This window comes from Marmota marmota, unplaced genomic scaffold (genome assembly GCF_001458135.2).
Source record: "Marmota marmota marmota unplaced genomic scaffold, marMar, whole genome shotgun sequence".
Taxonomy (NCBI): Eukaryota; Metazoa; Chordata; class Mammalia; order Rodentia; family Sciuridae; genus Marmota; species Marmota marmota.
The window spans coordinates 1,006,825-1,017,948 of NW_026000207.1; the positions used below are offsets into that span (position 1 = coordinate 1,006,825).

The window sequence follows — 11,124 nt, forward strand, 5'->3', positions numbered from 1 at the left end:
ATGACCACTCATGAGCTTATCAAATTAATCAGAAGGACATGGATGCGTGGGCATATGAAACCCACGTCAGTGAAATCAAGCCCATGATCTTTGTCTGTTGGTGTTATTGGGTATCGAACCCAGGGGTGCTTACCACTGACCCACCTTTTAGCACTTTTTATTAAAACGGGATCTCACTAAGTTGCTTTGGAGCCTCACTAAATTGCTGAGGCTGACCTCCATCTTGTGACCCTTCTGCCTCAGGCTCCAGAGCTGCTGGGATTACAGGCGTGTGCCACCACACCCAACCCCATGAGTTTACTGAACATGTCAGACTACCAAATAATGCAGCCCCCTCACTCAAGATCCATAAAAGAAAGAGCACACTGAGACTGGATAGGAGGTACCCTGATCCCGTCACCTGGACACTCATCATGAGCCTTGCTCAGGGAAATCTCCAGTGACAATCTTGAATCTCTGTCCTCGGACTTTAGCACAGTAGAGTTCCTCCTGCCCATGAAAACTACACAAGTTCCACTCTGAGAGGACACTGTGAAGCTGCTTTTGGTGGGGACATTGGCCTAGAGTAAGCGCTTGTGCTTTGACAGCTGTGCTCCCTGAACAGTACTTGGGCTGCTCCCTGGTGTTATGGGACCAACTCCAGGGACTCTGCTTTCACGTCTGCTCTTGGCCTTTGCTCCAGGTCAGCTTCCTGAAGCCCCATGGCTGCCTCGGCCCTCCCTTAGCCTTTGTGTAACCTACCTATCATTGTGCAAAGTGAGATGTGTGACTCAAGTGCTGTAGATGTTAGAGATCACGATGGGAACAGAAGAGCCTGTGATGACCTGACATGACCACCAGGTCAGTGACTGCCCTGATAAAGTGGTGTGGCCTGAGAATCTGCAGTTAATCAGCAACTTCTGACACTGTGGAAAGAAACACATGCTTCATCTAGGTAACAACATAGCAGGCTCACAAGAACAGCACAATCATAAGACAAACTGATAAACTGAGTCATGCTGATTAAAAAAATGACCACCTGTAGCCAGGTGTGGCGGTACATGAGTGTGATCCCAGCAGCTCAGGAAGCTTAGGTGGGAGGATGGCAAGTTTGAAACCAGCCCCAGCAACTTGGCAAGACTGGGTCTCAAAATAAAAACTAGAAAGGGCTGGGATGTGGCTCAGTGGTAAAGCACCCCTGGGTTCAATCCCTGTATCAAACAAACACTGTTATCTGACCACCTGCAGTGGCTCTGCATTTGTGTCTGCCTTGCCTCTCGAAGCCCTAGGACGCCCTTGTCCCCACTTAGCCTTTCTGTAACCTGTGCAGCTCATGTGTGATGGGTGACCTGCCTGAGTGTTCTGGATATCAGTGATCATGTTTGGAAAGGAACACGAGAACATGAGACAGCCATAGTCCTGGCCAAGGAGCCGGTGTCCTGTTCAGCGGGCATTAGGGACTTCAGAGGGGGAATGGGTGTCACATTCATCAGCCAGGATGGCCCTAAGAAAGCAACACACAATGCATGACTTGGCCAGTTTGTCTTCTCGCAGTTCTGAAGCCTGGAAGTCCAAGATCAGACCTTGGCACTCAGCCTTTCCCTGGGGTTCCATCCCTCTGGGGCTTACCAGTGGCCCTCTGGGGTCTCAAGGACATCATCCCTGCACAGACACCTTTAAGAGAAGAGGAAATCACTTCCAAACAACTAAAAGGAATATCCTGTGTGTAAGGAACATGTAACATGTGTCAGCACGATAAGCTACTATATGCTAAAATGTTCTTGTGGTGGTTTAGGTGTATGGATTCCTGTGAATTTGTATAAGATTAAATCCCTATTGATTGGACAGGAATCCTATCTAGACCTTAGATTAAGAGAGAAATGATGAGATTACTAGAGGAGGAACTTGAGAATTATCCAAATGATTAACTTAGGGTGGAGCCATCTGGGTTGATCATATAAAACCCAGCCTCAGCCCAGCGACTCATCTCTTGGATGGATTCTTGGTCATTGAGACTCTCTTCCAACATGGCACAAGACCGCTCTTCAAACAGTAAGTTCACAGCCCACCTGACAGATTACCCTGGTTTGGGGAGGAAATTGGGCCTGTTAGAAGTTATGGAAATTCTGTTGGTTAAGTATTTGAATATCCATCCTGGGGAAAGAAAAAAAAGGCTTCCCTGATGTAGTGTTATGAAGAGACGCCATTTGCTGAGCATGGTGGTGCACACCTGTGATCCCAGCAATTTGGGAGGCTGAGGCAAGAGGACCATGAGTTCAAAGCCAGTCTCAGCAACTTAGGGAGGCCCTCAGCCACTCAGGAGACCCTGTCTCTGAATAAAATACAAAAAAGGGCTGGGGATGTGGCTCAGAGGTTAAGGCCCCTGGGTTCAACCCCTGATATTAAAAAACCTTCCATTTTCTGCGCATTTGAGCATTGGGGTTTTAGGAAGGTGCAAATATTCAAGAGTCCAACAGGACAAACTTGCTTCAGGAAGGAGGAAGGGAAAAGCAAAGGGAGATAGACTCAGCAAAGGAGGGATCTGTGGGGCCTCTCTGAGCTAGGCTCCAAGTGTCGGTTCAGAGCCGCTTCCAGAGCTCTTCTCCTCAACTTTGATGTGTCCATCTGATGGCCTACTGGCCTCACAGATGTCTCAAACCACGGTGTGCCCAGCCGAGCGCCCCATCTTCTCACTCAACCCAGGCTTCAGCCTGCCCTAGCTGGTGTGATGCGATTACACTGTTGGCTGGATGGTCACAGCCTTCGGTGACTGCCTGTGTCACCGAATGAAAGTTCCTGTCCCTACCACTGTCCATCTAATTTGGCTCCCTGGAGGGTCTGTGACCTCATATCCTGTCCCCGTGTCCTTCTCCAGACTTTCTCTGGGTCTTTACATTGGCTGCGTCCCTTCTGGAAATGGGTGACTCCCAGATGTCACCACAGCTGTCGATCATCAGATCTTTGCACATGTCATTTTCTCAGTGATCCTATTCCTTTTTTGGTGTGTGTGGTGGGGACTGGGTGTTGAGCCCAGGGGTGCTCAACCCCTGAGCCACCTCCCTAGCCCTGATGGTATTTGAGACAAAAGTCCCACCAAGTTGCTTCGGGTCTTGCTAAGTTGCCCAAGCTGGCCTCAAACTTGCCATCTTCTTGCCTCAGCCTCCAGAATCGCTGGGATGGCGGGCGCGCACCACCTCACCAGCTGAATGCAGTGTATTTTAGATGGATCTATCTTGCTAATCTAATTTTCCCCCATGAGTTTGGTCTAATGCATAAAATTCTATCATGCACCACACTTTGTTTATATTCCCTTGGTGATGGTCAACTTAAATTTTGCCAACTGTTTGCTATTACAACATTCTCCTAAATGTATCACGGAGAGCCAGCCACAATGGCGCACACCTGTAATCCCATCGGCTGGGGAGGCTGAGGCAGAAGGATCACGAGTTCAAAGCCAGCCTCAGCAACTTAGCAAGATTCTCAAAAAATAAAAAGGGCTGGGGGAGTGGCTCAGTGGCGAAGTGCTCATGGTTCAATCCCCAGCACCAAAAATAAATGAATAAATAAATGGGTGGGTGCAGTCAAGGCCCCCCAAGATGCAAATGAGGCACAAGATGGGTGTGACCTGTGAGGGGTTTTTTGTTTTTTGAGAGGAGTCTCTGCCGCCCTCTAGGGGTTGCCCAGCTGGTGTTCCAGGCTGGTCTTGAACTCTGGGCTGGAGAAAGCCTCCCTCGGCCTCCAGAGTGCACAGGGCCACGGGGGGCCTCGCCCCCCCCCCACCCCAGGGCTTCCCCCTGCAGGACCCCTGGCAGACGGCTAGGAACCTGTGGTGTCATTTTCCCTGAGCGTCACTCAGCCTCGGTTCACAGGGGCGATATCAGGCGCCACACATTGTCGCGGGGACGCTGAGCCCAGAGGGGCCAGGTGCCTGGTTTCATGCTGATTCTGTCTAGTGTTCCCCTTGCCCGGGACTCCAGGCCCAGGCGTGTCCACTAGGATTTCCCCAGCCAGGCAGGGGGCCGCCCTGTGGGAGGAGGGAATGCAGACAGGACCCAGGCATCTCAGCTCCGAATCAGGCCAAGGGAGAGAGAAAGGAGGCTGAAGTGAGAGCGCCGCTGGGACACGGTGACCTTAGGAGGGAGGGGGCAGTGCGAGGATGTGCAGCAGCTGGGCCAGCTGGGCTGGGGGCACAGTGTGGAGCCCTGTGGAACAGCAGGCCCGGCAAGGGCTAAGCCGGGCAGGGCATCACCACGGCTCCCTGCAGGGGCCTGGGCCCATGTCAGAGCCCGCGGCATGAGCTCTGGAGGGTGGGCCTCCCTCTGTGAGGCGCAGTGGGCAGGGGGTGGTGGACCAGCATTGGAGGGTCAAATAAAGATGCTCTCAGGCGTGCCCCCAGAACTCCAGTAGCACAGCAAGGCTTCACCTCAGTTCATTGCGTCCCATTAGGTTACAAACGGTATGCTCCAAAGACTCTCCAGATTTGGCTACTTCAAGGAGATATCCTGTATCTAAAATCACTTCATGTGGTGTTTTCCTTTTGGAGATTCTGGGCAAAGTATGGAATCCTTTTAGTCCTCCTTTTGGGGGTCCTGGGGGCTCGGTCCAGGGCCTTGCACCTGCTAGGCCAGTACCTCACCACTAAGCTGCATCCCCAACCCCTGGAACTCCTTTTGTGATTAATTTTGTGCACGTAACATTTTTTTGGAATATTTTGGAAATTAGTCTAGTTTGCCTGCGATGGTGAGTGATAAGGACAGACCCAGGGATCTTGACCGGAAAACCTGGAATGGCTTAATGGCGCCTGCCGCAGGCTTTGCTTCTGGGTTCAGTTCTTCATCCCCAGATGGACCCGTCGCACATCCTCTTAGCCCATTGCTTATGATCTACACGAAAATAGTGCGACCGTTTTCTACGGGGCTTGAAAACGGGACCCTGCGTGTCGGGTTGCAGCATTTGGGTCAGCTGGAGAAGCTCGAAGATCAGCTGTGTTGACGGGCGTGGGGGAGGGAAGGAAGCCCTTCCCTGCTGGGGGCTCTGGGTTCCAAAAGGGGAGAGAAAATGAGAGGCAGGACCGGCGTCTCCAGGTAAGCTTACTCACTTGATGGTGCCTATTTCCTGATCTTTCCACAGGGCCCATGCCAGGGAGCTGTAGGCGTGATCGCACTAAGTTCACCAAAGAGCAGCTGAAAATCCTCATCGACACCTTTAACCAGATGCCATACCCAAATTATGCTACCAAACAGAAACTTGCCGTGGAAGTCAACACTGATGAGTCGAGAATCCAGGTGAGTTACAAATCCTCTCTTTCTTTCTTTCTTCTTTCTTTCTTTCTTTCTTCTTTCTTTCTAGTACTGGATTGAACCCAAGGGAGCTCTACTACTGAGCTACATCCTCTGCCCTTTCTAGTTTGATCAGGGTTCTTGCTAAGTAACCCAGGCAGGCCTCAAACTTGCCGTCCTCCAGCCTCAGCCTCCTGAGTCACTGAAGTTACAAATTCTGTATCTCCCAAACTGGAATTGGAAAGGAAGAAAGGAAAATCACTGTGACGGCACAGGTTCCAAGCATGCTGAGGGCTATGTGCGGACTCTGCTGGACTCAGAGTCAGCCCAGAGAGCTGTTGCCCTGGGTCTGGCATGGTAGTGTACCACCACAGTTCCCACAGCTCAGAAGGCTGAGGCAGGAGGGTCACGAGTTCAAGGTCTCGGCAACGTAGAAAGACCTTGTCTCGAAATAAAAGATAAAAAGGGCTGGGGATGTGATTCAATAGTACAGCATCCCTGGGTTCCATCCATAATATCACCCAAAAGAAAAAAGGAATGAAGAAAAGAAAGGAGACAAAGCAAAGCATGCAAAAATAGGCGCTCTTTTCTCTCCTAAGATGGCATAAAGTTCATCATCTGATCCAGATGGCTGCGTCCAGCTTGGTTGTGGGGTCACAGCCCACCGTGGAGCTGCCAACGCGAACCTTGTGCTGTTCTTCAGGGTCTCGCTTTCTTTTCTCCACATAGGTTTGGTTTCAGAATCGCAGAGCTAGACACAGATTCCAGGAGAGACCAGAACTTAAGGAGGCTTTGGAATCAAGCCAAGGCCCTGGGCGAGATCGACTTCCAGAACAGATGCGAAGTAAGCAGCCTGTGCCGATCTGTCTCCACGGGGAGCCAGCTGCTGCCAGGAGCAGGGACACAGCAGGCCTGCACTGTGGGCCGTGGACACTCCTGCAGGCCAGCTGCCGGGGAGGCCGACCCTGTCTCACACACACACAAACACAAGCAGGAGGGATGCAGCTGGGTGGTAGCCAGGGTCCGGCAAGGCCCTGGAGGTTCTGCCCTGCCCGTGGGTCACCGTGGCCCCCTGCTAATCTTCTCCCACCCACCGTAGGTGAGGAGGCCCGACGGTGCCGCACCACCTACAGCCCCTCTCAGCTGCACACCCTCACCAGGGCCTTCAGGAACAACCCCTACCCCGGGATCCATTGCAGGGAACAGCTTGCGAAGGAAGTCGGAGTTCCTGAGTCGAGAGTCCAGGTGAGTGATGAGGCCTGCGGCTGCTCCGTGTCCCAGAGGGGAGACGTGCAGGAGGACAGCCACGCCAGCCTGGCCACTCCACTCCACCGCAAGGCCCCCAGGGCCAACTGCCTGGTTCTGCCCCCCAGCCCCTGCCCTCGGGGCTGGTCCCTCAGCCCCTGCTGGTAGTTCTTCTTTTTACCCAGCCCCATCCCAGACCTTTTCTAAATTTTATTTCTGGAGGTAGTCTTGATAAGGATCAAACTTGAGGTCCTCCTGCCTCGGCTTCCAGAGCAGCCGGGACTGCGGTGTGCACCACGTGCCTTGCCTAGGACACGCACGGCGAGGGGAGGCGGCGGCTGTGGAGCCAGGGTTCCAGGCCTCGGGAAGGACTGCACCTGTGACGAGGGCCCTGGGGGCTTTCAGGACAAGAGCCTGTCACCAGATTGGGACAGGACTGGATGCCTGGTTCAGAATTGGAGTTTTATTTTCAGGCTTAAGGAACTTTCACAATGTTACAGGAATGGGCAATGGTGATCTGTGATCAGGCCTGCAAGGAATCACCTGTCCCTCTGGTTTGCCTTAAGAAGCAACTGCAAATTTATATGACGTCCACTGTTTTAATCAAAATCCTTTGATTTACTCACTTAGATTTGGTTTCAAAATAGAAGATCTAGATTACGTGTGCAGAAAAAAGAAGAACCCGACGAAACCTTCGAACACGGCCAGGGACGAGATCTCTCACACGGAGTTCAAGGTAGGTGGCTTGTGGGTCCAGCACAGCACAAGGCAGGAGCCCCCTGTGGGTCCATGCCTCCTGAGGGTGGGGCCAGCCACTCCCCCCGGGGAGGCGGAGGACACCCCCACCCCAGCTCTCAGGGCCCAGAATCAGGAGGTTGACACAGACCCTAAAAGTTCTTTCCACCTCTGGGGAGCTGCCAAGGAATTCCACTGCCCACTTGTACAATGAGCCTAGCAACCCCATTTTTTAAAATATGAATTTTGGCCTGGGTGTGGCAGTGCACGCCTGTAATCCCAGCAACTTGAAGACTGAGGCAGGAGGATTGCAAGTACTTGACCCGCCTCAGGAGCTTGGCGAGAGGCAGGCTGCGAGGCGGCTTGCTAAGGCGGTAATAGGCTCCATGTGGGATTTGGAAGGAGCAAGGCTGACCTTCACGTCTGATTGTGAACTGGCCCCCTGTTTTTCCTCCCCTGTCTCTCCTCCTGAGGTCTGGGAGGCACCTCTGAACATGGCACACCGGGAGCCCAGCCTTGCAGGAACCTTCCAGATCTCCACCACAACGGCCATGTTGACGCTGAGCAGCTTCCTTCACCCACTGAAGAGCGCTGTGCTGGTCCCGCGTGACAGGCACTGCTGGTGTGCCTCGTCCTCCGCCCTCTCAACCTCCGTTAACCGTCTCTGGAGATGTAAAAGGGGTTTCAGCAAAGACAGGAGCAAGGACAACGGCCGAGAGCCAGGAAGGCAGGAAGCCTGCCTGGGAAGATCCTGGGGGGTCTTGTTCAGGCCAGAGCAGAGCTCAACTCTGACCTCCTGTGACCAAGGGTCCTGCCACCTGCCTCGGTGGCCACTGAGTGGGGGGCAGGCACCAGGGAGGAGCCTGGAGACGCACTTGCAGTACCTGAAGTACCGTGGGCAGCCCTGGAACACTTCCCACAGGAGTCCCACGGCGCCCGCTTCCAGCAGCTGGAGCCAGATCTCGGTGGACACAGGCAGACCCAGCTGCCTGGCATCGCCAACATGGCCCCGGGCTCTTCAGTCCTCCTGGGAGTGTCCCCTGCTGCTGGGACTTCCAGCCAAAAATAAACAGTCGTGGTCATTTCTCAGTCCTCACAGTCATGCCCTGAGGCACAATCATCAACTCATGTGAAAACCATAAGATGAAAATTTGAAGAATGAAATCTGTACACCATCGGGAAGACGTTCCTCACTCACCATTTTTTTTTTTTTTAGTTAAAAATATAAAAATTGAACATGGTTATGGAGGAGCATGTGATTTCAATACGTATGCATTGTGCGATGTTCCAATCAGGGCAACGTCTCTCTGCTTAAACTTTATTGTATTTGTGCTGAAATGTGCACTATCTTTCCTAGTTTTTTTAAATATACAGAGCATTATATTTTATTATCAATTATCACCTGTTATTGTCCTACTGTGTCACAGAACACCAGAACTCACCTCCTAACTGGCTCAGCAGGCACTGGCCAGCCTACCCACCCACTCCCTTCCCTCCCCAGCCTCAGCTGTCCACCATTCTACTCTCAACGTGTGTGTGTGTGTGTGTGTGTGTGTGTGTGTAACAGGAACTGAACCCAGGGGTGCTTAGCCACTGAGTCACATCACCACTCTTTTCTATTTTTTAAAAATTGTCTCACTAAGTTGCGGAGGCTGACCTTGAATTGTGATCCTCCTGCCTCAGCCTCCCAAGTAGCTGGGTTTACAGGCGTGTGCATCATACCCAGCTCTACTCTCAACTTTTATGAAGTCAACTCTTTGAGGTCCACATGAGTGTGGTCATGAGTACTTTTTCAGAGCCTAGTTTCTTTCACTTATATAATGACCTCTAGTCCCATCCATGCTGTTTCAAATGGCAGGATTCCCTCCTTTTGTATGGCTGAAATAGCATCCCACTGTATGATCTACCACGTTTTCTCCATTGCCCCATCAACTGGTGGGCGTGAGGCTGGTTTGGTTTCCTGGCTGCTGTGCTAACAGTGCCACAATGAACACAGAAGGGCAGGTGTCTCTTCAATGAACTGATTCAGCTTTATTTGCACGTACCCTTGGTAGTGGGGTTGCTGGAATACGTGGAAGCTCTATTTTTATTTTAAGGAAATGCCACAGTTTTCCATAAGGGCTGTGTGTTACATTCCTACCCACAGTGGACAGGGGCTCCTTTTCCCCACTCCCCTGTCAGCACTGGTCATCTTTTGGCCACCCTGGGCATCTTTGTGAGATTCTGTTCCCCCCAAAATAATAAAGCTTGGGATATAGATCAGTGGTGGAGTGTTTGTTGGCAAATGTTAAACCCTCAGTTCAATCCCCAGCACAGCAAAATAAAAAAAAAATACCTAGGAATAAATTTAATCAAAGAGGTAAAATATCTCTGTAATAACACTATAAAACATTGAATGAAATTGTGAAGATTACAAAAAAGGAAAGATATACCATTTTCATGCATTGAAAGAATCCATACTATGACAGTATCCATGACACCCAACGTGATCTAGATGTTCACTGCAGTCTTTCAATGACAGTCTTCATACCCTAAAGCTTGTGTGGAACCACAAAAAATAAATGATGAAAGTGATTTTGTTTTGGGGGGGCATATCAGGGATTGACTTCAGGGGAACTTAACCACTGAGCCACATCCCCAACCTATTTCTGTATTTTATTTAGGGACAGGGTCTCAAAAAATGAGTTGCTTAGGGCCTTGCTAAGTTGCTGAGGCTGGCTTTGAACTTGTGATCTTCCTGCCTCAGCCTACTAAGCATTGGGATTATAGGTGTGCACTGCTGCACATGACCTCAAACTAACCTTGAGCAAAAACATGAAAGTCATCACTCTGCTTGTATTAAAAATATGCCACAAAACACGGCCTCACTATGTTTCCCAGGCTGGTCTTGAACCTGGGCTAAAGTAACTCCGGCCTCAGCCTCCCAGGTTGCTGGGACTACAGGTGCATGGCACCACATCTGGTCCTGGGGCCTGAACCCAGGGTCTTGTGCATGCTACACACTCACCATCCCACTGAGTTACATTCCCAGCCTATAAGGTGTGTGAGGGGAGTGTATGGGTGTCGGGGGGTTGTTGTTTACGTTTCATACTGAGTGTTGAATACAGAGGGGCTTTGCACTGAGACACATGCCCTGTTTATTTTATATTTTTTAGTTGTAGGTCAACACAATACGTCTATTTTATTTTTTATATGTGGTGCTGAGGATGGAACCCAGTGCATCACACATGAGAGTCGAGTGCTCTGTCCCTGAGCCATGTCCAAAGACCTACTTTCAGCAGTTTTTAATATTTATTTCCAAGGAGAGTCTTGCTGAAATTCTGATATGGGACTTGAACTTGGGATCCCATTTCCTCAGCCGTCACAGTCACTGGGATTACAGGTGTGTGCACATATATCCAGCCTCTAATGTCCATTAGAGAACAAAAAAAGCTTGATATTGCTATGAACATTTATAATTTGGGATTAAAGAATTCCACATTGAGAGGAAGACTCACTGAATGATGGATACTTGTTGTCTTTGCAGTGCTGGGAATTGACACAGCACCCATGTATGCTGGCAAGACTCTCCCACGGAGCTACACGTCCAGATCTGAAAGAGGATTTTAAATTGTAAATCTATATAATATTCAGAAATAAGAGGGCACAGGTGCACACCTCAAGTTAGAACTGCTCTGGAATGAAGTATATGGTGTTCATGTTAGAACTGCTTTAAGGTACGGAATAAGGTGTTCATTTTAGAAGTGCTCTGGGAAAAGGGGTAAGGTGTTCATGTTAGACCAGCTCTGGGGTGAGTTGTAAGGTGTTCATGTCAGAACTGCTCTGAGGTGAGGTGTAAGGTGTTCATGTTAGAACTGCTCTGGGTTGAGGTGTAAGGTGTTCATGT

General features: G+C 50.7%; 1 protein-coding gene across 1 annotated transcript in view; it reads left to right on the forward strand.

Annotated features, from left to right (window-relative positions):
- The first annotated feature begins 2,006 nt into the window (after window positions 1-2,006).
- Duxa (double homeobox A) overlaps window positions 2,007-11,124 on the forward strand; it is a 16,352-nt gene continuing 7,234 nt past the window's right edge. The window contains exons 1-5 of the mRNA XM_015505323.1: window positions 2,007-2,031; window positions 5,110-5,264; window positions 5,988-6,102; window positions 6,358-6,503; window positions 7,134-7,239. Of these exons, the coding sequence (XP_015360809.1) occupies window positions 2,007-2,031; window positions 5,110-5,264; window positions 5,988-6,102; window positions 6,358-6,503; window positions 7,134-7,239 (547 nt within the window). The remainder of the gene's footprint in view (window positions 2,032-5,109; window positions 5,265-5,987; window positions 6,103-6,357; window positions 6,504-7,133; window positions 7,240-11,124) is intronic.